Source organism: Phodopus roborovskii, unplaced genomic scaffold, assembly GCF_943737965.1.
Source record: "Phodopus roborovskii unplaced genomic scaffold, PHOROB, whole genome shotgun sequence".
NCBI lineage: Eukaryota > Metazoa > Chordata > Mammalia > Rodentia > Cricetidae > Phodopus > Phodopus roborovskii.
The window spans coordinates 1-26,692 of NW_026126598.1; the positions used below are offsets into that span (position 1 = coordinate 1).

Genomic DNA, 26,692 nt, shown 5'->3' on the forward strand with positions numbered 1-26,692 from the left:
ACCTACTCAATGAAGTGAAAATGGTATAATCTATACCTTAACAGGGTATTATAGGTTGGAAATAATTGCTGAACTATCTCAATATTCATTGGATACCAGTAATACAATAGTTAAAGGAACATTTAACTTTTTTTTTGAGGAAGGATCTCATGTAGCTCAGGCTAATTGAACTTGCTATGTAACCAAGGCCAGTCCTGATCCTCCAGCCTCCCTCCCAAGTGCTAGGATTCCAGGCATAAACCACGACACTGGCTAAACAGTTGCTTCTGATTTAGAAACTAGCTAAGTCTGTAGTGGAAGACTGACAGTTCAAGAGCCATGTCCCTGGGGCTGGGGAAGCCGGGCAGTTGGCAGGGTGCTTGCCACACACACACACACACACAAGGCTCTGGCTCAGTACCCCAGCAACTGGGAGCAGTGGTGCACACCTTTGATTAGGAAGTAGGAAGGCAGAGGCAGAAGATCAGAAAGTACAATGTCATTCTCAGGCTGGCAAGCTGGCTCATCAGGTGAAGGTGGCTTGTCGCCAAGCTTGATGAAGACCCACAGTGGTGGGAAGAGAACATGGACTCCCACACATTGTCTTCTTGCCTTCATATGCATACCAAGGAAAGCCTCCCCAATAAATAAATGTTCTTTGAAAAAGAGCCATGCCATCTTGCCTATAATGCCAGCAGAAAGGTAGTTAGTAGCAGAGAGATTATGAATAAGGCCAGCCTGGGCTATACAGCAAGATCCTACCTTAGTAGGGGAAAAAAAAAAAAAAAGAGCAGGAAAACACATTTAATGTTGATGAGACCCCTTATGTTCTTTCTCCCTGGCCTCTTTCCTTGTGTCAGGGCTGCTAAAAAGGCTGAAGCTCTGGACCTCGGATGAGGAAAGAAGCTCAAAGTCTTTAACACTTATTCCAGCATGGCCTCATTCACTCTTGCTTGTGATCATCCTTTCCTTTACTGTTTACAAACCAGCAAATTTGACTATTCAAGTTCTCAGAAATGTATACTACATCCAGAATGATTCTCTTTTTCGCCCTCTGTTGGCCTGGAAGCAGAGGAACAGTAGTGAGTGGTAATTCAAGATCTCTGAATGCTCCTGAGCATGACCAGGCAGAGACTAACAGTACCCGTGGAAGTCCAGACCCAGCTCCAGCTTGCACAGCGGACAGTCACACTCAGTTTGTGTCTAATTATTACCTTACTGCTTGACTGTACAATGTTATCTTGGACAAAGCCTAACTGACCCCCACTTTTTCCCCTAAAATAATTTAACAACTTTGTCTCTATATTATTATATGTAAGGCTGGGATCCACTTACAGCAGCCAAACATGCAGGTTTTCTTTGCAACCACATTATTTTTGTTCAAGTTTAAAAGAACAATTTAACTGTGAGTCACATCTACCCAAAATCTTGGTTCATGTGTAAAAAAACTAATTTATTAAACCTCTGTACACAAAGGTGAGCACACCTTTATTGGACTTGAATTAAATTACAAAAAGTAAAAGTGTTATTAAAATTCATGCATGAAAATCTTACAAAAATACCCCAAGCAGGATAAAGCTGCTCATCCCTGATTTTTCTCATTTGGTTGTTGGAATTGAAATGTGAATTTAAAATTGTTAGAATTTCTTTTTAAAAAGTGATATATTAAGCTTATATACACAGGATAATAGCAAAATGTAGAAAGGGAAAACAATTTACAAAAGACATTAAAAACAACAAAAAAACATCACTCTTGACAGATACGATCCGAAAATAGTATAACTAGAACCAACCATCTCTGAACCAGCTCATGTACACACCCCTTGGTTGTTGTCAGTGAGAATAAAACACCAAACTCACATGTCCGGTCTTTCATTTTGTGAAATAGACTTGAGTTGAGATCACAATTAAACTGCGGGCAGATTCTAAGAGGTGGGAAGGACAAATGGGAGTGGATTTCACCTGCCGTTTCCGTCTGTTAGAACAATGCAAGCTACAGATCATGTAGCCAGCATTGAGGCAAGAGCTCACTCTGAAGCCTTTTTGTTTTTCTGCTGATTTCGGGGTGAATTCTTTAACAGGTTTCTTATCCTGAGGTACATTCCAGTAGATTCAGCCATGTTCTCAAATTCGAAGGGTGTTATTCCAGTGGCAAACTTGCTCATGTCAGGTACCGGGCTGTGGATTTTTGAGGCTGCTGAGGGCCGGGTGTCCAGATGAAGGAGCTTCTGGCTGCCTCCATTCCTCATGTCACAGTCTGACACACTGCCATTGTCAAGAAGAGCATCTTCAGGGTCCCCTACTGCAGTGTCTTCCTCTTCTTTCTGACAGAGCACTGCTGCCCCTGCGGCTGGGCTGGAGGGAGGCTCAGGTGCAGCTGTCTCTGCAGAAATGGTTGGCCCCTGGGGCTCAGACAGTACTGGCTTTTCCAGGGTCTTCCCTTCTGGGACAGTGAGGTCAAATTCATTTGGACAAGGAGAAGAGGCGACTGAATTCCCAGTTAAAGGTGTGTCCACAGGAACATCTGAGTCGCTGTTGCCTCCCTCAGCCTGTTGGAGAGCTGCCCAGATCTGCCTCTGCTGCTCTTCAAGCTCCTCCAGTGTCAGGGCGTCCTCATCCATGGCTGCAGCTGTGGGTCGGGGCTGGGGTGAGTCACTGGGAGTCAGTGGTGGGGTGCCCTTAGGGAGCGGGGGAGTGAAGAGATGTGGAGGTGTTCCCTGTGGCAGCGGAGGAGGTGTGCCAGGAGGCAACGGTGGTTGAAACTGAAAAGCTTTGTTGCTCTGAGAACCAGGTGGAAGTTCCACATCTGAAATCGGAAAGATGCTTCAGAAGTAGTCATAGCATTTCATGCCAATTCACTATTTAAACTTGGGGGTATCTAGAGATAGAATGGCCCCAAATACTGTTTTTGAGGGGACAGAAAAGGGTTAGACATGGTGGTATATTCCATAAATGCCAGTACTCAGCCAGCCTGGACTTAGTGGTTAAGAGATCGCTCTTACCGAGGAGCCAGCTTCAATTCCCAGCACCCAATAGCAACTGTCTGTAACTCCAAGACCTGACACCCTTACACAGAAACACATGCAGTCAAAACACCAATGCACATTAAGATAAAAATAAATAAATCATTCAAACAAACAAATAAAAGATTTGCCTTGCATCGTAGCACATGCCTGTAGTCCCAGCACTCAGGAGACAAAGGTAGGCGGATCTATGCAAATTTGAGGCCAGCCTGATCTACAAATCGAGTTCAAGGATAGCTAGGATGACACAGAGAAATCCTGTCTTGAAAGTCCCCCACTCCAAAAAGATTTATGCCCATTTAGGTATGGTGGCATATGCCTCTAATACTAGTGCTTGGCAGGGTGAGACAGGCAGGGTTACCACTGAACTTGAGGCCCTCACCCCATCTGTCTTTCACACACAGACACACTCATACACAGTATCCAAACAAGAGTCAAGCATGGTGGTGCATGCCTATAATCCATACATTTGTAAAGAGGAAGGAGATCAAGGCCAATATGGGCTACATGGGACCCTGTTTCAAGACAAAAGACAAAAACCCAACCATGGACCAGTAAAATTATAAAGTGCCAAGCCTGATGACCAGACTTTGATCCCTAGAATGCACCTGGTAGAAGGGTTTGCTAAAGCAAGGGTGCTGATGGCACATGCACACATATAAATATATAATAAAATAGACAAATGCTAAAAAATAAAGGGAGACACTGGGCGGTGGTGGTGCATACCTTTAATCACAGCACTCGGGAGGCAGAGACAGGTGGATCTCTGTGAGTTCAAGGCCAGCCTGGTCTACAAAGTGAGTTTCAGGACAGGCTCCAAGGCTACACAGAGAAACCCTGTCTTGAAAAAACAAAGGAAAAAAAAAAAAAAATTCATGGGGTCAGAGAGATGGCTAAGAAAACTGGATGCTCTCCTAGAAGAGCCAGAATCAATTTCCAGCACCCACACAGTGGCTCCCAATTACCTTTAACTCCAGTTCTTGGGTGTCTGACACCTCTTCTTAGTGAACACCAGGCATATGCATGATGCCAGATATTCATGAAAGCAAAACACTCATACACTTAAAATCAAAAAATGTGACTGTATGTTTGTTTGCAACCCTGAGTATACCTGTGGAGGTCAAAATAGCTTTCCTTCCATCATGTGGATCCCAGGAACAAACTCAAGTCATTAGGCTTGGCAGCAGCAAGAGTCTTTACCCACTGAGCCATCTTACCAGCAGCCCTCTCCATTAAAAAAAAAAAAAAAAAAAAAAAAAAAAAAGTGGTGGCACACACTTTTAGTCCTAAGAATCGGAAGGGAGACAGGGTCAGGTGGATCTCAGACTTCAAGGCCAGCCTGGTCTACACAGATCAAGTTCCAGGACAACCAAGGCTACACAGAGAAACCCTATCTCGAAAAACAAAAAACAAAACAAAAAATGAAGGATCTCGTTATATAGGCCTGGCTGACCTAGAACTTGCTATGTAGACCATGCCGACCTTGTGAGGACCTCTTTTTTTTTTTTTTTTTTTTAAGATTTATTATTTATTTTGTATACAGTATTCTATCTGCATGTATACCTGCAGGCCAGAAGAGGGCGCCAAATCTCATTCTCGATGGTTGTAAACCACCATGTGGATGCTGGGAATTGCACTCAGGAACCTCTGGAAGAGCTGACAGAGCTCATAACTGCTGAGCCATCTCTCCAGCCAGCCCTTGCTAATGTTTCTTAGATGCTAGGATTATATGCTTTGGAGCCTGTCCTGGAACTAGCTCTGTAGATCAGGCTGGACTAACTCACAGAGATCCACCTGGCTCTGCCTCCCGTGTGCTGGGATTAAAAGGCGGGTACCAGCAATGCCCAGCTCAAATTTTCATGGGTCTTTAGGAAAGGCTATTAGTGTTTAAAAAACTCTAGACCAGAGAGCCAGGAATGGTGGATCATTCCTGTGATCCCAGGACTTGGAAGGCTAACATATAAGGATGGGGGGAACTTTAAGATCAGCTTAGGCTACCTACATAAGCCTAAAGCTAGTCTGGGCTACATGAACTCCTATCTCCAAAAACAACCAACCCCAAAATAAAAAGAAAGAGAAGAAAAGAATATAAAAAAAGGAAAAGGAAAAAGGAAAAGGGGGCGGGGAAGGTTGAGACTGGAAGCTGAAATAAGGCTGCAAAAGCTAGAAGCCCAGGATTTGACACCTCCTGGCATATAGTACTCAGGACCCTGTGCTGAGATGATACAATACAAAATGATGTGGCAGTGGATATGAGATTTCCTTCTGTATGCTATGAATATGTACTGCTTTTATTTGGTTGAGGAATAAGCTGCTTTGGCCTCTGGCAGGGCAGAATATAGCTAGGTGGAAAATCCAAGCAGAGATAGAGGGAGATAGAAGGCTGCTGCTGGAGGAATAAGATCCCAGATCATTACCAGGTAAGCAAATTAAGAGCTAGACAGTACATCAGCCAAACTATAGTTAATATTAAGCCTCTGAGGGGTAAGCAGCTTTGGGACTGGTGGGCAGAACAGAAAAGGTTCATTACAGGCAGCTTAACTGGTTTGTCTTTTGGGGGTCAGGATCTTACAATAGCCCAGGCTAGACTTGAACCCACAGTCTTCCTGCCTGTTTCCCAAGGACCAGGCCTATAGGACACCAAACTAACAGATTATGCATTTTTGTAAAGTAATTTTGGACTTCAATTCCTTTGAACTTTAATGGAATTCAGTCCATAATCTTTAAATTCTCCATGGGAATTTGAAAATGAGGAGAGTTCACATTCAAGTTTGGAATAAAGTACTCACACTATTTGTACCTCACTCAAAGGTTTCCTTCAATGTTGGCATTTAAACCCAGGGCCTCATACACACCAAGCATTCACACTCCCAGTTCTACTGCTGGGCCAATGACCACAGTATTTTTTCTTAATGCTTTTTCTTGTAATGTTGCCATTTTATCTCATTTCAGAACACCTTGCTATATAGGACAAAACTAGACAGGCCTACTTTGGAGTGGAAAACAATTTTTAGCCTTGGGTTTAACCTAATTAACCTTGAATGAGGCAATGGGCAGTTGTTGGAGCTGGGTCAGAAGAGCTACTAAAGGGGGAAACTGGATTTTCTAGTCAGAATCACTGTGATCCTAGTTAAGCACAGGCTCCACGGAAGGCATGGAGGAATGCAATGACGAAAGGACAAGAGTGTGTCAGAGGCAAGGATTTGATCCGTTTTGAGTTCTCAGGGGTACAGATCCCTTGGGAGATAACTAACCTAGAGGACCAATATGCCTACAAAGGTAACTGCCCAGTGGCTCAACTCTTGTTGAAGCTGAGGCTGCTGGAGGTGTGTAGGAACTATTGTTGCTTGTTCCAGAGTGATGTCCCATTTTAGTGGCAGACTAGCTGTGGCACTACAGATGCCAAATGCAGGGAAGTGGCTAGCTGGTCCCTCTGCTGCTTACACCAAGTGTGATCTCCAATGCAGGTTTTACCTGCAACAATGGCAATGCTCTGATAGCTAAGGGTTAGGGAGCTAAGGATGGTGGAGCTTTGCCCTCCTTACAGACCCAGGAACATATAGACTGACATTGTCTTTTTAAGAAATCAATCCACAGAAACATACCTGAGTCAAGCTCCATGTCAGCAGGGGAGGCTGCTGAGCTGCCTTCCTTCCTCTGCTTCTTTGGACTATTAGGGCTGGACTGAGATGAAGACCGCTTGCCGCCAGACTTCATGCTTGGCTAACAGAGTAATCAATAGGAACACAAGTTACACAGGGCAGACAGAGAAACTCTAACCCATACCTAAACCAATCTGGACCCAATCAATTGCTGAATGGACTCCCTTCAATAGCCTCTTGATTAGTCAGGTATCAGTAAGATACTAATAAGCCATAAAATCTCATACCACAAACATTTACCAACTATACACCCTGAAAATCTATGTACTGAGGCTAGGAATGTAGTTCAGTGGTGCAGTGTTTGCCTGGCACATCTGAGGTCCTAGGTTCAATTTCCAGCATCATACACATGCACACACAAATCTATTTACCGACTGGATATTAGAAGTAAGGTAACTGGCAAACACATCTTTCTGTTGACACGCCTGTATTGGTATGGAACCAAACATTCTCCATTCCTAAAGTGGAAAAACAGGATAAATGGATTTGGAAAACATCACCTTTTTGAGATTTTGCACCTAGCATTCAAGACAATAAGGCTAAGGGTCACTGCAAATCCTATGCCAGATTGGGCACACAGTGACTTCAAGGGTTTTCTAGATTATAGTGATACCCCATCTCAACATTTCCTATCAAAAGCCCTAAAACAGAAATGTCACAATGAAACCCATTACTCTGTATGCAAACTAGAAAATAATAATAAAAACTATAAAACTAGACTAGACTAGATGGCATAATCAAAGGAGGAACATCAGAGTCATAATAAAACACCTCAAATAAGCCAGGTGGTGGTGATGGTGCACACCTTTAATCCTAGTGCTCAGGAGGCAGAGGCAGGTGGATCTCTGTGAGTTTGAGGCCAGCCTGGTCTACAGAGTGACTTCCAGGACGGTCAGGGCTATACAGAGAAACCCTGTCTCACAGACCCACCTTTCTCTACCTGTCAAAATGGGATTAAAGGCATGCCATTGTACAACACCACACTGCAGAAGTCCTATTCTGAGACTCAGACTCCAGTCAAACTTGCTGCAGGGTTAGGATCATAGGACCTAACAATTGATTTTTGCTCCTTTGCTTAGGATAGTGTCAGAAAATGCCGTAACTTTGAGAAATACAGTTTTACACCTAATATTCTAATTAATAAGAGGAAGCAAGGTTGAGATGTAGCTCAGTGCCAGTGTGTGGTACTAGTACATAAGTGGTTCTGAGATTAATTTCTAGTACTGAAAAGAGTAAGTTAAAAAGCTCCATATAGGCCAGGAGGTGGTGGCGAACACTTTTAATCCTAACCTTCAGGAGGAGGCAGAGGCAGGAGGATCTCTGAGTTCAAGGCCAGCCTGACTTACAAAGTGAGTTCCAGATTGGCCAGGGCTGTTACACAGAGAAACTTTGTCTCGAAAAACAAAAACAGAAACAAAACCAAAACCAGTTCCATATAGGATCTGGGAGACTCAGTGTATAAAGAGCTGCAGCACAAGCCTGAGAGTTTGAGTTTGGCTCCCCAGGACCTACATCAGAGCTGGATGCATGCACACCTGTAAATCTAGCATCTGGGAGTAGAGGCAGGACCATCAAGGCCAGCCTGCAACTCGATATCTGTCTAATAAATGGAATGTTAAAACATGTCAGTAAAAACTCACTTCATGTTGCCTCCACTTCTCAAGTGCTATGACCACAAATGTGCACCACCATATCTAGCTATGAATTCACTCACTTCTTAAGTAACAAACTGCTACATAAATTAAATTTTGAAAAATCTTTAATATAACTATCACGTTTTAGAAGAAAAGTTTTAAAATGTATACTTACATCTGGAATACCTCTGGGAGTAGATATATTAAAACCTGGATAGTTTACCAATTTTGAGAGGTCATAAGTGACATTTTTATTCTGTATTTCTCCAGTTTCTGTTTCTCCATCAGTGTCATCTATTAGAGACCAGAGAAAATATCAACAAGGCTAGACACTAAACATGCCCCCGCCCCCCTCCCAATCAAACCATACAAGGAAAGTGCTGAGATACTGTATTAGAATTAGTCTAGGAATGCCTATCATTTTCCTGAACCATCATGACTGTCAAATAGGCTCTAAGCATGGCAACCTGTGATCCCAACGTTTAGGAGTTCAAGGCCAACCTTAACTCACAACAAGTTCCAGCAGCCTTGGATATAGATTCTGTCTCAAAAAACAAAAAAAGATTTAGCCAGGCAGTGATGGCTCATTTTTAATCCCAGCACTTAGAAGGCAAAAACAGGTAAGCTGGAGGCCATTTAGTGTATGGAACAAGTTCCAGGACAGGCAGGACTACACAGAGAAACCCTGTCTTGAAAACCCAAAACAAAACAAAGCAAAACAAAAAACAGATCCTGTTCCTAAAAAAAACAAAATTAAATCCTTTGAAGGCTGTCCTGGAACTAGCTCTTGTAGACAAGACTGGTCTTGAACTCAGAGATCTGCATGCCTCTGCCTCCTGAGTGCTGGGAGTAAAGGTGTGTGCCGCCACCACTGCTTGGCTTAACGGAAAATTACTGTTGTGTGTGTGTACGATGTGGGTGGGTGATGTACTCGGAGGTCAAAGAACAACTCTGTAAGGCAATACTTCCCTTCTTGGATGCTAAGCTTGCATAGCAAGCACCTTTACCCACTGAGCCATCTCCCTAGTCCTGTTACTATTTTTTCTTTTCATCATCATCTTCTTTTTTGGTTTCTCGAGACAGGGCTTCTCTGTGTTAATAGCTCTGGCTGTCCTGGAACTCACAGAAACCCAACCCCCTAGTGATGGGATTAAAGGCATGTGCCACCATGCCTGGCTCTTCTTTTTTTTTTTCTTTTTTAAAGTCAGGGTCTTGCTATGCAGCTCAGGTAGGCTGACCTCAAACTATCAATCTTCCTGCCTTAATCTCCTAAGTGCTGGGATAACAAACATATCCAGCTAAACCACCTGATAATTCTGTATCCTCACTGAAGCTTTAGTTCCTTCTTTGTAAGACAGGAAATGACATCATGATGATTTTAGCTAACCTAGCACATATTCAACAGGCCTGGTATCCCTGTCATTTCATTTGGCAGGGTTTTGCTAAGTAGACCAAGCTGGTTTCAGACTCACTGACTGCCTGTTTCTGCCTCCCAAATGCTGTCTTAAAGGCTTGGATAATAATCTTAATTAAAAAGGGAAGATAGGGAGACCCATAAACTGATTTCTTGATCCTAACATACTGTACCATTTCCGTCATAGAGTGAGAGCCCTGAATTTTCCAGTTCGGCCTCCTTGAGCCAGCCTGGAGGGTAGCCCAACTGGCGCATTCGGTAGATGAAAGGGGGAAGACTCTTGTCCGTCACACCCAGTGCATCCTGAAGTTCCTCGCTAAGTAAAAATAAAGGGGAGGAAAGATGATGAATTCAGATTTGTATGAAAACACTATTTTGGCATCTTTCTTCTTTTCTTTTTGGTTTTTTGAGTCAGGGTTTACCTGTGGCTTTGGAGGCTGTCCTGGAACTAGCTCTTGTAGACCAGGCTGGTCTCGAACTCACAGAGATCCGCCTGCCTCTGCCTCCTGAGTTCTGAGATAAAGGTGCATGCCACCACTGCCCAGCATCTTTCTTTCTTTTTTTTTTTCAAGCATTATCATTATCATTTTTTATGTGTATAAGCGTTTATGCCTATATGTATGCCTGTGCAACATGTATGCACCTGGTACCCATGGAGGGCAGAAGACACCGTCAGATCCCTGGGAACTGGATGTAGAGATGGTTCTGAGCTATCCTGTGGGTGCCAGGAATTGAACCTGATCATCTGGAAGAACAGTCAGGACTCTTAACTTCTAAGCCCATATTTTTCTTAAGATAGGGCTCCTACTCTGTAGCCTAAGCTCACTTAGAACTTATGAAAATTGTCCTGCTTCAGCCACCCAAATCCTGGGATCATAGGCATTAGCCACCATGCCTGGCCCCTTATTTCACAGCATGAAGTATTATATCTTCCAAGCACATAGAAAGCCTTTGATAGTGGATTTGAATGAATGGACGCATTCTGTGCAGAAGTGCTATAGCATGCCTTCAATCTTTTCTTTTTTTTCTTCCTTCAAGACAGGGTTTTTCTGTGTGCAGCACTGGCTGTACTGGAAATTACTTTGTAGACCAGGCTGGCCTCAAACTCAAGAGATCTCCCTCCAATTTGCCTCCCAAGTGCTGGGATTAAAGGTGTGTGCCACCACCTGGCTTGCCTGTTCACATTTACATTCTTATAATCCCCAGAAGAGACAGAAAATGTTCTAAATACTAAAAAAATTAAAAATGACACCCCATGGTAAAACCACAGTGGTACCTAATAACTCCTGGCTTGAATCGTCCAAATCTCTCTTCTACTTCTTCTGCATGGTATCGCTGTTGAAAACTCTGAGTGTTTGTCTCACCACAGGCATCCATATACTCTTTTCTCTTTTCACTTATTCGAGCAGCATTCCGAGGCTAAATCATAATCATGGTTGAAAAGAATGGTATCAAGTGATTTAGAAATATCTCAGAAATTTACTGACAATACTCACTTTTTAAAATATAAAGCATAGACTGCTCTAGTTTTAATGGAGAGTATATGCATAAAAGAGGGCAGACATTTTTGAAAAATCAAAGAACAGTCATTTTAACTGTTTATTATTTTAGTGTTATCAGAACCTAAAATTAACTTTTTCAAACAAACTGTTGACAGATTATCGTCATTTTCTTTAAAATATTTAATGTCCTAAATGTAAGCATAAATCTGAAAAGATGTAAAGTACTTGAGTGCAGCACAGGAAGTTCATGCACATTATCCACAGCCACACATGCACAAACATCCACCAGCTCTTGTTCAAAAACACTCTGCTTATGGGAGAGATTTACCATTGGGCACTCCTTCATCTGATGCTCTTCAGACCCACAATTGAAACAGTGAGGTTTTGGCCTATTAGATCAGAACACAAAACAAAACAGAAATCCAAAGATTTTCATAATGTAAGTGACAACAGAAAAGCAAATCAATACGTTTTAGATGCCATCGGAGTGCCAAGAGCCAGCAGAAGTTGCACTGTATCTGCAATTGTTGAGCACAAGCAATGTGTCTTAACTCAGTTACATAAACAGCACTATGTAATCTTTTAACCCAAGCTAGCCTGTTCCAGATTGTTATGTTACCTCTCAACTTTTTTCAGTGGTCAGTAACAGAAGAACCAAAGCAAACAGAGCATCAGGTTTCCTTCAGGTAACAGGGAAAAAGGCAGATGGTTCTAAGACAGTAATCACACTGGCAGCAATAATGGCTTCTTTCCACCCTCCCAGGCACTGGGCCTGAATTCCAAGAAATGGATGGTCAATTTAAACATTTAATTAATACATATCTCCTGATATCAGGACTCTAGCTCAATGTGTAATTTATATCAAATAAAAGACAAAGAACATTAACTTTTAAGAGTTGATAAAGAGTTTATGGTTCTGGTATTGGAAAACAAAGAGTAAAACAAAACACCCCACACAAACCTTTTTGCCTTTACTTGCATTTCTTGCCCTTCTAGAGAAACAATGTGGCTGAAGACTTGCTGGTACCTTTAGTGAATTTTATTAAGGAACAGTTATCATAGTCTGCAAAATTTGGTAAGCTTTTTTTTTTTTTTTTTTTTTTAAAAGGTGAACTTAGTGGCAAGATGCATAAAGATCTTCATTCACTATGTAGGATACTTGGGTATTTCCCATCCTTCCGTAAGCTGAGGGTTTTCATTTAGTAGCGGTTGCCCCAATTTATCAAGGCAAAAATTAGTAAAATACAGGACACTTCCTACAACCTGCAGAAAACAAGTCAAAAAATATCGCTATTTAAGCAGGAAAAAAAAAAAAGACATTAAATAATGTAAGTCTATGATAATGAAAGTCTAAGATTACCCAGTAACAGTTTGACTCTGGACAAAGCTATGAGAAATAAAGTCCTAAATGGGAGCTGGATCCTGGTGCACAAATAAAGCCATACCCGAGCTTTCACCAGTAGTCAGTACTACAGACCATTCTGTCTCAAACAAAGACGGACTCTCACTGGCCTTCAGTACCTCATGTATTTGCAGCAAGACCCTCACAGGCTGCATTCATTGTTTCTAGCTCCTTGGTTCCCATTTACTTTGTCTTCTACTGAGTTTTTGCAGCCATTTCTTACAGATAGGTTAAAAACACAGTACAATGAATATTCATGTTCATGCACTCCATACCTAGACTGGATAGATCAGGTCTGAAACTTTTCTGTGCATGACTCTCGTCATGTACACACGCACACACACACCTCACTCTTTGCTTAACCATTTAAGTCAGTTGTAGACAGAGTAACACTTACCCTTAAATGCTTCAATATGAACATTTTCCTGCAAACCAATAGTAACTCTACATTCAAGTTTCTCTATCTCCAAATGCTTTATACAGTTTTTTTTTTTTTGTCTCCAAGCCTGGATATATGAAGGTTTATATGTTGTATTTAAATTTTCTCTACAACATGCCCCTCCCTCCAGTTCTTAAATAACCCTGCCAATGTTTCTAGAACACCTCCAGTAATGCTGCATTCCTATCACTAGCTTGACAGAGGAGATAAGGACTTCTCTGCAGTTGTGCTTTGGGCAACTGTCAATCTTCATCTCTCAACCTATCAGCAAGTAATGACACAAGCTGATCCTTTCTTCCTTCCCTCCACAAACACCTTCCATCCTTGAAAGACTTTCAGGATGCCACTCAGTTCTGCTTACAGATGAAATGAAACCTATTTTTGCCCCAGGCCCCTCTCATCTCCCCATACTCCCTGGTTGGTCCTTAAACATCTTTTCCCACTCTCACTTTCCAGGTGATTCACCCAGGTCTAGGGTATAAGAAATAATTTCTATGCTGATGACTTCCTCCTCCCCGGACTCAAAGTATCCCTTAGCTCCAGTTTTAGATATTCAAATGCCAACATGACACCTCTTTCTAGACATGTAAGTTACCTCAAACTCACCTATATAAAATGGTACTGGAAGTCGGGTAGGGTGACACTTGCCTGCAATCCCAGAACTTGGGAGGCTGAGACAGGAGGACCTCAGTTCGAGGCCAGCTTGGGACACACAGCAAGACTATCTTAAAAACAAGAACAAAACAACAAAAAACCCCAAATAAATAATTTTTAAAAAGGCAACTAATTCCAAGCCCCCTCCAAAACTGCTCCTCCTCCATACTTTGAACTTCCCTTGGGCAAGACCTGAGTTGTTCTGACTATTCTTTCAGGAGCTCTCTCATTCTACAGCTAACTCATAAACACATTTGATTGGTTTTACTGCCAAATATATTCAGGTTTCAGCACGATCACTATAACAACTACGGGGGTCTTAGTTATGCTTTTTCTTGCCTTAGGTTAACACAGCAGCTTTCTAACTGGCTGTAGACCCTATGCATACCAGGGACCAACAGCTTTCCACAAAGAACCTGGTAATTTCAATTAAGATGTAACATATCACATTCTTACTTATGATCTCTTAAATGGTTTCTTATAAGCTATAATCTGAAGTCTCTGTTATGGCCTATAAAGTAACGTAAGGATGTAGATCATTTGGTCTGTCCCCTGACTGCTTCCTTTTTAATAAAATGGCAAGAATATTATCTCCATGTGTATCACCCGTAAACAGCTCCCAAGTGACATACCAGTACTTGCTGCACAGAAAGCAATTTGAATACTGGCTGCTGGTATTTACTTCCCTTTCCTATTTGTTGAGCCCTCTTCATTCAGAACGCAGCCTCAAATCCTCCTTCAATTCAACCAGACATTGGGACACACAGACAGACACCAACAACTCACTGTATAACCCACCCACCCCCATGTATTGTATCACTACTCTCCCTGCCATCCCCCAACCGAATTTAGGGCCTTCTACATGCTAGGCAAGTTAAGTGCTCTACCACTGAACTGAAGCCCCAGCCATTTCTTTACTTATTTTGAGGTGGAATTTCACTAAGCTACCTAGGCTGCCCATGAGTCAATCTCCTCCACACACACCTATGTAATACTGGGGAACTGAACTCAAAAGACTCAATGCTAGGCAAGGACATACCTACTAGCCTGCATCCCAACCTTACTTTTGTTGGGAATTTAACCTTCTCCCACTCAACTGCTCCTAAGACCAGAGTTAGCCTAGACCCTCCTTTTCATTGCTGTCTCTGAAGCCTCTCAGCTCCTGGCAGAGCAGCAGCGCTCAATAAACACCACTATTGTTTAAAGAACAAAAGCAATAACTGTGAAACTCTCATTCTAGACAAACATTTCTTTAATTCCACAGCCTTTGAGTTGAAAGAAAAATGGAATTTACCTGGCAGAATTCAGAAACCCTTCTTTAGGCTAAATGTGGCTAATAGCGATAACCTCAGCACTTCAAAGGCCGAGGCAGGAGAAGTGCTGAGTTTGAGGATAGCCTGGACTACAGGGTGAGCCCTGTCTCACAAAACAAACAATTTGTGGTGGTGAGATGGCTCAAATACCAAGCATGACAACTGGAGTTCCATATTCAGGAGCCATACAAACGGTGGAAGGGTAAGAACCAACTCCAGAAAACAGTCCTGGGACTTCCACACACATGCCACAGCACATGCATGTATGCATGCACACATACAAATACAAACCATAAACAAACAAACAAGAAAATAGAGAACTTGAAAATATTCTTGATAGGGCCAGGTGGTAGTTAGTGGCGCACATCTTTAATCTCAGCACACAAGAGGCAAAGGCAGATGATCTCTGTGAGTTCAAGGCCAGCCTGGTCTACAGAGTTAGTTCCAGGACAGTCAGGGCCACACAGAGAAAGCCTGCTCAAAAATATCTCCAGGTAATTAATAATAATAATAATAATAATAATACCACCACCACTACCCAGTGACTCACACACACTAGGTAAGCAAACTGCCACTAAGCTACATGCCCAACTGAGCCTTTTTCCTTTTCCTTTCTGCCTTTGCTTCCTGGATAGTAGGATTACAATAGTGAGCCACCAAGGCCTCAACACTGACCTGAAATGTACCTCTTATACTCAATTCCATCACTAATCCTGTTCTGCCAGGGATGCTATAAAGCATGATATATAACAACTACTATTGAAGTTGCTGAGATGCAATATTCCTTTCAAGTTTTTCCATGAGGCTTGCAGCTCTTGGTCATTTCAGAGCTCCAAGTCTTTAAATTGGGGTATAAATTATCAGGGGGCATATCCTATGAGCATGAAAACCAGCCATCCTTTGAGAGCATGCTACAAAAATGGTTTGATACCAATGAATGAATTCTGCAAAAGTACTGGAAGGCCTAAATACAGTTCTCCCTGTTAAGCCTTTGCTTTTACCCACAATTAACATTTTAAATTACAAACACGCCACATTGTATCTGCTATTTCTCTCAGCTTCCTCTGTATGTAAATTTTACAAGTCTGTGTTCTACTTTAGTCAGTATTTTCAAGATAAACATGAGTCTGGTCAGGACCAACACAAACTCCTGCAAGTAAAGTATACTGTGTCCTCCCAACAGAGTGCAACAATCACTAAAGAGCACATGAGATTCTGAGGATGACAACTACATTACTGCATATGACTATGCCACCTATCATTAAGCCACCCCACTGATAAAACACAGGACACCATATCTGCAAAATCCAAAATGAAGACTGATGAACTTACACTGAAAGCTTCCTTGTTGTTTTTAATGGCACAGGGCTCTTCCACTTTATGGTCCTCTTCCAACATAACACTGGATGGCTAAGACCAAATAACACACATTACAAAGAGTCACACAGGAACACCTTGGTTTTGATTACTTCGTGGTGTTTTACTTGCATGTGTGCTTGTGTGAGACTGTGGGATTCCCTAGAACTGGGGTTATAGACAGTTGTGAGCTGTCATGTGGATGCTGGAAATTGAACCCAGGTCCTCTGGGAAAGAGCCACTGCTCTTACCCACTGGAGTCTTTTCTCCAACCAGAGGAATAAATTTTGACTTTCAAACTTCAGGAACCTCAACACCCTTCTTTCAATATACATAAATAAGACACCTTGTCATAATTAGAATGAGTTTAGAAGCTAAGGCAGGATTAGTTACAAATTATTCAGTGCTTCAAACAGTAAGGCAGGCCTCAGAAATTCTGTCTTGAAAAAAAACAAAACAAAAAACAACCAACCAACCAACCAACCAACCAACCAAACAAACAAAAAAAACCCCAAAATTATCAGTCAATATTGATAATGTCACAGACCTCAAACCATTTATGAAATTCTGAAATGTTCACTGAACCAAAATTAACATTTTCACAGCTTCAGATTTCCTTTTTCTTGTCCTGGAACTCACTTTGTAGACCAGGCTAGGTTTGAACTCACAGAGATCTGCCTACCTCTGCCTCCCACATGCTGGGGTTAAAGATGTGTGCCATCACTGCCTGGCTTCAGATTTCCCTGAAAAAACTATTATTTTTGTTTTGTTTTCATAAATCTGTTGGCTTATTATAAAGAAAATCCACTTTTCATTGCTTCCAAGGCTTTTGGCTAAAATCAAGTATAATTAGGTAAGTATCTTTTAAAGAAAGACAGACAGACAGAAAGAAATATTTAGTGTATGTGCAGTTTGTGTGCAAGGAATATGTATGCACATTGGTGGGTGTGCCTGTCTGTGCACACCCATGCAGAAGCCATAGCAGGACACAGCACATACCAGTCCTCCTCTACCATCCTCGACCTTATCTCCTTGGCATAGGATCTCTCACTGAACTGGAAACTAGTTATTTGGCCAGGTTTGCCAGCCAGTAAGCTCTTGGGATCTGTCTGTTTCTGCCCTTCAAATGCTGACTACACACAAGAAGTGAGTATCACTGATTCAAACTCAGGTTCTCACACTCAAACAGCAGCAAGCACTGTGACCCAATGAGCCACCTTCTTGGCTCATCATTTAAAAATTTCAGATAAATAAATCTGTCCTTCAATCAATTCACTTGCCCAAGTTGGGAAATGGGAAGAGCACCTTTAATTTTGGGCATAGCCATACATCTATTCTGAGCAAAGATGAAGGCAAGCCAACTGGAGGTGAAGGAGGAGCATTCAAAGAACAGTCAGATGTCGGGGTTGGTCAGATTTTGGAGCAGGAAGTCAGTGACAGGATACAAAGTGCATACAATCTTCACCATTTCAGTTTTGATTCAAGGAAATTTCTAGTGTAACAGCAGTTGGCAGCAAAAAACATAACCACTTAGCATCGAGCCACAAGTTTAAAATACCTGGGGTAAAAGGCTGAAGGAAGTCCTTTCCACGTCATTTTTTTGCTGTTCCTCAAATCGTTTTACTAAATTTGATACAAACTCCTCTATTTCTTGGTGGTACTGCCTGTAGGAGGGTAAGATGAGATGGTTAGAACTCCGACAGAGTGAAGCATTAGCGAGAAGAAGGCCCAATTTTATTTTTGTTTTTCATGGTTGTTACATTAGGGGCTTTGTAACTCAGAATGATATGTCTTAGAAACTCTATGTATTGTTGCAGCATTAACAGCTTGATTCTGATCATCTATGGGTGTCTGGCACAGAACCTCAGTCAAATAGTTGGGAGAATAAATTATAAATTTCATATACTTAATCTTTAATAGATGGTACATGCAGATGGCTCAAAACCCAAAAGGAAAGCCTGGCATGGTGGTATATGCCTGTAATTCCAGCATTTGCCAAGTGGGCAGAGGCAGGAAGACAGCTGCAAATGTCTCACCAGCCAGGGCTACAAAGAGAAGTCACTGTCCCAGCAAACAAAAAACAAACAAAACCCACCCAAAGGAAAAAAAAAAAAAAAAAAAAAAAAAAAAAATCACATAATGAAAAGCGTCCTTCTTACTTTCTCCTCATTATTTCTGTAACATAGTCATCCAACATGTTCAGGACTTTCTGTATCTTCCTTCCAGACTTTCAATGCACATTTAAGAAAAAGCCTATTTCACATGAAAACTAGAAAAGGTATAACCTGCCGGGCCATGGTGTAGAACACCTTTAATCCCAGCACTCAGGAGGCAGAGACAGGTGGATCTCTGTGAGTTCAAGCCAACCTGCTCTATAGAGCAAGTTTCAGAACAGGCTACACAGAAACCTTGTCTCGAAAAACAAAAACAAAAAGAAAGAAAAGTGTCTACTTTGTCTAGCCATCCAGGTATAGGCCAAGAACTATACCGATAAATATGCAGGAGTGATCCCTTCAGGTGTCATAGAAGCCAAGATTTTGTTGCTATGCTGAAACAAGGCAGCCAGGGACCTCAGACAGACTTGACCTTTCATGTCTTTTCTAGATCTAGCAGCTAAGATTCTGCATGCAGAATAATGGATGGTACTGGAGTTAGACCATTAAAAGCTAGAATAGATTAATACTTTTCTAATCTAGGGACCACAGTACTCAAGCTCAGGTGTGCCTACCATCTTGATTCGTACTGCTGCCACATTCATGACCCAAGCTACTCCTAGCTCCCAATATTTTGGATTCCACTCCTGGACTAAAGCAGGTGATGGGCCTGGACCATAGTCCTTTATCTTCTTGTCCATAGACTGTACATAAGACAATAATAGTGACTCAGGAGGGGCAAGCCACTGTGGGAGTACACTGAGCCCTGCAATCAGCATGCCTGAAGGCTTGCAGTAAAGTTCTGCTACTGCCCAAAAATAACCATGTGGGTAGGCTTTAAAGAAAGCCAGTGTGGAAAACTGTTATTCACACAGGAGAATGGAACAGCTGACATTAATATTATAGTGGTGCTATTTTTATTTTTATTTCTTTTTTTGGTTTTTCAAGACAGTGTTTCTCTGTATTATTTTGGAGCCTGTTCTGGAACTCACTCTGTAGACCAGGCTAGCCTCGAACTCAGAGATCCACCTGTCTCTGCCTCCTGAGTGCAGGGATTAAAGGTGTGTACCACCAACGCCGGGCCAGGTGATGACATTTTTGAGAGGTACTTCCTGGGCTCTCACAGATCCCACTTAGGGACCTGAAAGGTATTTCTTATTAGTGCACTGTTTTTCAGTGAGAAAACAAACAGATACTGAGAGCTGTGCCAATTCACAGATGTAGGAGTCCAGACTCAAATTCAGGTCCATGACTCCCATACTTTTACTCAAAACCATGATCACTCGTACTTTAACCCTGAAACAATTAAATAACAAAGATGAGGGCCCTCGAGATGACCTAGCAGGTAAAGGTGCCTGCAGCCAAGCTTGACTACTTGAGTTCAAGCCCCTGCACCCACACGGGGAAGGAAAGAACTGACTTCTCTCTAAATTGTCCTTTGACCACTACAAACCTGCTGTCAGTATTCAGGCACCTGGACTGGCCTACCCTTGGGGTTTTGACAGGATACATCCTCAATTGCAGCCACTAAGAGCACACCACCTGTGCACATTCACTATGTTCCCTTTTAAAAGGGCCCTGCCCCCTTCCTCCCCTCCCAATTCCAGCCCCACTCTTCCCCCCCACTCCCCCAACGGCCTTTTTCTCTTCTGTTGTTCCTGTTCCTAGAGGCTGGTCTCCTTCTCCCCTTTCCCCATTCCTTTCCCTTAATAAAAAACCTTCCATGTTAGCTCTGTCCCGTGGCGCCTTTTTCTCTCACAACTTTTTAAAAATACAACACCTGCACCATGACACATGCTTATCCGTAACACATAAAAACACATAATAAAATGTGATAAAAAAGAATAAAGATACAAATAGTAATTTACAGAATCCAGTTAACACATAAACACATATGTAAAACAGAAAAACTACTTACTTTGAAATAGCATTGTTCATAAATAGAATTTGTAATAAGGGTCCATCTATCTTAGTATTGCTCACCAGTATGCCACTGAAACAAAAGTTAAACATATTCTTAGAAGACATTAAAGTATATACACAGCACTTATAAGCACATGAGTTTTGTGATCACAGTCATTCTTTGCTTAGTTGCCTTTACTTGCCTCATGCTTGGGATGCTTCTATTTCAGCCTCCTCAGTCCTGGGACGGACCACAGGTACATACTGCCACACCCAGCTACTTTTCTAACCCTTCTTTTTTTTTGAGACAGGGTTTCTCTGTATTGTTTTGAAGCCTGTCCTGGAACTAGCTCTGTAGACCAGGCTGGCCTTGAACTCACAGAGATCCACCCACCTCTGCCTCCTGAGTGTTGGGATTAAAGGCATGTGCCACCAATGCCTGGCAACTTCTCTAACTCTTAAATACTGAAGGTTGTGTTATATTCTGAAAACAAGACCAAGAAGGCCGGAGATGCAGCCTGTGGAGGAAAGCTTGCTCAGCATGTTCAAGGGCCTTGGCTTCCAAGTCCAGTGAAACAAATAAGGTGAAAAGTGGCACAAGAACTTCAGTTTCCCCAAGCAAAATCTAAGTTTTCACCTATTCTATCTTTAGTGGTCCAAACAGAATGTATCTCTTCTTTCTTCCTTTCTTTCTTTCTTCCTTCCTTTCTTTCTTTCTTTCTTTTCCTTGAATTTATTTTTACTTAGTGTGTAGTTTTATTTATTTTTGTTTTTCCTAAATGTCTGTATGGGGGTGTCAGAAGCTTTGGAACTGGAGTTACAGACAGGTATGACCTGCCATGTGGGTACTGGGAATTGACCCTAGGTCCCCTGGAAGAGAAGCTAGTGCTCTTAACTGCTGAGCCATCTCTCCAACCCTAAAACTTATCTTTTTATTGTGTTGAGTTCAGTGTATGTGTCCTAGGGGTGTAAGTGTATGTGCATGGGGAGGGAGGCCAGAAGGGAAAGCCAAAATGTCTTTCTGTTTTCTGAGATGGAGTGTTAGAAATTCTAATTATACAGCAAAGACTTTTACCATGCAGCTATCTCCTCAATCCCTAAAAGTAGTCAGTCAGTCTGCTTGTCTGTCAGTCTCTCTCTTTGTGACAGAGTCTCACTATGTAGTTCTGAAATTCAATGTGTACATCAGGCTTGGCTTTGAATTCACAGGGACCTTACTGCTTCTGCTTCCCAAGTGGTCTTTAATAGCCTGCACCATGCCTGGACCAGAAATTATCTCAATTACAAAAAAAAAAAAAAAAAAAAAAAAAAAAAAAAAAAAAAAAAAAAAAAGAAAAATGTTACACACACACACACACACACACACACACACACACACACACACACCAAAGAACCATAGGTTAATATTTTAGTTTTTAATAAAGTTTCTTTTGTGAGAGGCTACTTTTCTTACAAATTAGAGCAGCAGGGAAGAGGATAAGCAGGCAAGTTACAAGAATACACTTCCAAACATGAATTTGGTTTGGAAGTGTATACCAACTGCTTTAACTACTCAGGAATTGTAGGCAGCACTGCTCCCGGTTTAAGGACAGTACAGGCCAGCGTGAATACTAGGTAAGCCTGACCTACTGTATGAGGACCTATTATCACCAGTGACCTCAGCTGACAAAGTGGCTCAGTTGATAAGACAGCTTGCCTAGCATGCATGCCTCTAATACCAAGACTTAGAAGAGACAGAAGGATCCAAAGTTCAAAATCATTGCAGCTACACAATGAGTCCTGGGATAGTTTAGGCTACATGAGACCCTGCCTGAAAATTTAGTCTCAACCTAGCCAGTACATGAACAAATAGCAAAAAGCACAAGGTAACCTCCCAGTTCCAAATCCTGAAAATATTTCAAAGGGAAAAACTCCTCTCTGTAATGCCAGCACTTGGGAAGTTAAGGCAGGAGGCATGCCATGAGTTTGAGAGCAGCCTGAGCTACACAGACTCTGTTGAAAGAAAAGGAAGGGATGGAGAAACAAAAGAGAAAAAAGAGGAAGAGCCAATCAATCATTCCACATAAATTAGTGGTTTAGGCTGAGAGTGGTACCACAGGTTTTTAATCCGAGCACTCAGGAAGAAGCAGCAGCTGGGTTAGAAACAAGCCTGGTATATAACTTGGTGGTACCAGGGTATAGTCTCAGCACTAAGGGGAGGCAGGAGGATCGGCAGTTCAAGGTCATCCTCAGCTTCACTGTGAGCTTAGGCAACAAAGAGACTGTCTCAACAAAACAAAAAATGCTATACTTTGTACTATTTGTACTTATAATTTTTAAAGTTTTTCAAGACAGGGTCTCTCTGTGTAACAGTCCTGGCTGGCCTGGAACTCCTTTGCAGACCAGGCTGGTCTCGAACTCACAGACATCCACCTGCCTCTGCCTCCCGAGTACTGGGAGTAAAGGTGTGCGCTGACACTACCACCCGGCTGTATTTATAAAATATTTTAATTGAATGCTGGTGTGGTTGCTTGCATCTGTAATTCCAGCACTTTTGAGGCTGAGGAACAAGGACTGACAAGTTTAAGAAGGCCGGTCTAAGCTACACAGTGAATTCCAGGCTAGTTGGGGCTACAAGGTGAAACCCTGTTTCAGGAAACTGACTCATGCTCAAAAAGCAAAGCCTAATAATAATAATAATAATAATAGCAGCAGTGTAGTAGTAGTAGTAATTAGTAATAACAATGAGTTGTAAAGAAACCAACAGCTAAAGTAACTGTAAACTTATTTTATGTTCCCAGAAATGTGTCAAATATTAACCCACATGCCAGAATTCCTTTATACCCGTAAGTCAGCAATAAAGAACCGTTACTGAATTCTTCATAGTATTCTGAATAAATCCCAAAACCTGTGATTAACAAGATGAACAGCAAGGGACATCCCAGGTGTAATTTCAAGATCTCATACCTGGGTCTTGTCAGAATGTTCAATTTTCTTTTAAGTTCTTGATGTTATTACTGGTTAAGGAATATCAGTTATTGAAAAACACAATTATGCAGGTCATAAAATTCAACCACTACAACTCATACTTTTGTTATCCAAATGTTAGGAATGTAAAGGAAAGACATGCAAGTATTTTGGAGACACATTGAGCACGATTTTGCTGGGGGACAGGACAAAGGGGCCTAAACATTAAATACAATTTTCGGCCCTTTGAACATCTATTCTAAGACACGATTCTGAAGTTCATAAACAGCCTAAGAGATTAACCACAAAATGTCAGTTAGACAATGGTGTTCTGGAATGAGTTGAAGCAGTCAATTAGGAAACATTTTCACGTCAAAGCATCATGACAGATGATAAAATAAAGGCAGTATGGCAAAATGTTAACAAGAATGCAGGATTGCCATCTCTGGATATGAAATGCACAATCCTCTCAACTCTCTAGTGTTTTAAAAATATTCACAATAAAGTGTTATGGAAAACAGTATCATTAAAACAAAATCAGACTTTAACTTCAAAAACTGACCTATCAACCACTCTCAGGATTCATTATCAGTTTTAAAAGGAGAATTACCTGAACCAAAACTACCTGTACATGCAGATTCAATAAAGTTAAGAATGAAAGTGAACATACTAGCAAACCTAAAAACTGTAATCATGTTAATAAAGTCAAAGGGAAATTTGGCGCGTTTTTCCCCAGAGCACTGACCATGCAAGCTAACTCAAGGCGGAAGACCTCGCAAAAGTAAAACTATCAGGTCAATTAACCATTTCTCTTTGCATGCTGATTCTCACTCGAGCCTTTGCCCCTCGGCCAGTATCCCATCCAGGGCTAACATCCCCGCATCTTCAAACACACAACTACCCCACGACTGTCTCCACTTGAGCACAGAAATAAAACACCGCGGCCTCCCAGAGAGCGAGAGAGGTCGGGGACCGTTTACAAAGTAACAGTTAAGTTTCTGAAGTTACCCAAAGGAGCAGCTCTGAGTCGGGGGCCAGGGTGGTCTACACGGAAGGGCTTGCGCGCAGGCCGCGCAGCAGCTGAGTGCAGCCCGACCGACCGAGACTCCCCGCCCGCCGGCCCGGCGGGCCGCGGCAGAAATGACTTAGAATGCTGGTCCTCTTGGAATTTCCGCCGTGCCCGCGCCCGCACCAAAGAGACCCAAGTCCCAGGTGACAGGGCCAACGAGACGGAAGGATATTCTCGGCGCGGAGTCGCTGGATGGTTTCCTCACAGTGTCGAAGCTGCTCCTGTAGCTCCGCGTCCCCCACCCCATTCTCATCGTCGTCCTCCTCGTCGTCGTCGTCCTTGAAGCGGGTGTGAACTGGCTTCGGGGTCGACTCCTCTTGAGGGTCAAAAGCTTCGAATAGCTCTAGGTCGCCAAAATCCACACCAGCGGCCATTTTGGGTTGTGGGAAAGATTTCGAGGGCAGGGGGCGAAGGTTGGAGGGCGACACCGCTCTCCCCAGAGGCTTTTCTCCACACGCAGGCCTCCAAAGCCGCTCCAGGGGCGGGACCTACATGGAGACTACAACTCCCAGAATGCGACGGCCTCCCTCATGCCTCCTTCCGACTGAGTCTTGGAGCGTGGCATCCTGGGATATGTGGTTTCTAAGCGACTGGACTGATTGTTTGCATTGCACACTGGGATTGATCCTTTTCGCAACGATTCCGAACGAGTTAAAACAATGTGGGTTGTTCTCGTTAGGCGTTCAAAGCTGAGGAATCAGAGCCGGACACATGGTTTATGACACATTGTGGTGCGTTTGCTCCACGTCAAAAAAGAGAAAACAGGAACTCTAGCTTTGCCGCAGACGACATTTGTGGTCAAGCTATTTTATTTTATTGTGCTTGTTTCATTTTTAAAACGAATGTAAGTAAAATTAGGTCATGACAGTGTTTTAGATTTCTCCGAGGAGGCTTTTGTGGGTTCATAATTTATTCATTCATTCATTCATTCAATATATATTCACTGCCTTTAATGTGTCAGACCCTTCTCTAGGACCAAAGTACTAATGTCTGCCCTCATGAACTCTATTCAGGGACAAACAATGGAAAACTCTATTATTATGTTTCTGATTTCTTGTTGCGCGGGATTTGAATGGATATTCGTCATCACATGTTAAAAACATAGGAGATTATAACGTGTAACAAAGAAACAATAATAGTCTGGTCAGTAGTGGCATATTTAGCATCAGGAATTCAAGGCCATCCTCAGAGACAGTGTTTGTGGTGGGCTTGGGCTACATGAGATATCCTGTCTATTCTCCCAAGTTAGGAAGAATAAAAGAAAAAAAAAAAAATACCCTGTTGATGTCTGTCAATGAAGGGAAGAACACAAATTAAATGTGAAAGATTAAGTGGGCAAATTGGTGGCCAGGGTAGAGAAGAAAATGAAGATAGCAGCAGTGGGTAGGATGGGAAACGAAGTGGAGCAAGATGAATCTGGAACATTAGCTAAGTTCTTCTGGACTGCCCACAAGTTAAAGTCATGTAAACATTTTAAACATGGTCTGCTTGTAACGGCAAACTTACCTTTGGTAAGATAGTTTTCATTAAAGATGGAGTACAAATGAGATAAAACAGTGAGTCTAGCTAACAGATGTTTTCACTGTAAAGTAGGAAATTGTAGTTTGGAGTGACTGGATGGGGGTGGGGTCCTAGAGGCTGGAGCCCTGAGCATTTTTGTTCCATCAACTAAAGGCAGTAGGGAAAGCAAGCTTGGATTATAGCAGCAATAAATAGTGGTAGGAAAAAATAGGTATGTAGAAATAGAAAATATTTAAGTGATAAGAGATGAATATGGTTGGTTAAAGTTATTCAGAGAAAATGTGCAGTTATGCAGTATTTAGTTGCCAGGGTTCAGACTTAAACTAGTCAAATACGTGTTCATTTGAAATAAATGGGATATGGAAAAGTTTTCAGAATGCCTTGAGGCATTTTATCCTACAGGTAGTAGAGAAGAAACCAGACTTGTTTTTGTGGTTTTTTTTTCTCGAGACAAGATTTCTCTGTGTAACAGTCCTGGTGTCCTGGAATTCCCTTTGTAGACCATGCTGGCCTTCGACTACCTTTACCTTCAGTGTGCTACAATTAAAGGCATGGGCAATCACTGCCCAGCTGCATTTTTTTTTTTTGGTGTTGGTTATTAAACTCAGGACCTCATATGCACTAGTCAAAAGTTGAGCTGAGCAGTGGTGGCAAATGCTTTTAGTTCCAGCACTGAGGAGGCAGAAGCGGGACAGCCTGGTCTACAGAGCATGTTTCAGGGCG

At 42.1% G+C, this 26,692-nt stretch overlaps 1 protein-coding gene across 1 annotated transcript; it reads right to left on the reverse strand.

Annotated features, from left to right (window-relative positions):
* Positions 1-1,407: 1,407 nt before the first annotated feature.
* Zcchc8 (zinc finger CCHC-type containing 8) lies at positions 1,408-25,072 on the reverse strand. Its single transcript, XM_051204786.1, has 14 exons — positions 24,619-25,072; positions 23,380-23,420; positions 20,450-20,524; positions 17,937-18,042; positions 16,355-16,432; positions 12,374-12,477; positions 12,176-12,241; positions 11,543-11,603; positions 10,989-11,131; positions 9,886-10,028; positions 8,474-8,592; positions 7,036-7,122; positions 6,608-6,725; positions 1,408-2,785 (listed from the first exon to the last, which is right to left on the reverse strand). Exons 1-14 carry the CDS (start codon positions 24,820-24,822, stop codon positions 2,007-2,009), a joined length of 2,124 nt encoding a protein of 707 aa, XP_051060743.1. The 5' UTR covers positions 24,823-25,072; the 3' UTR covers positions 1,408-2,006.
* Between the last annotated feature and the right edge of the window lie 1,620 nt (positions 25,073-26,692).

Bases quoted from the DNA above. Each gene is read 5' to 3' on its own strand.
- Zcchc8 (XM_051204786.1), bottom strand. From the start codon at position 24,822: ATGGCCGCTGGTGTGGATTTTGGCGACCTAGAGCTATTCGAAGCTTTT. The intron at 16,433-17,936 runs GTATTTTAAACT...ATTTGGTCTTAG, and splicing joins CCTTCAGCCTTTTACCCCAG to CCATCCAGTGTTATGTTGGA. The intron at 2,786-6,607 runs GTATGTTTCTGT...TTCCGATTTCAG, and splicing joins TGACATGGAGCTTGACTCAG to ATGTGGAACTTCCACCTGGT.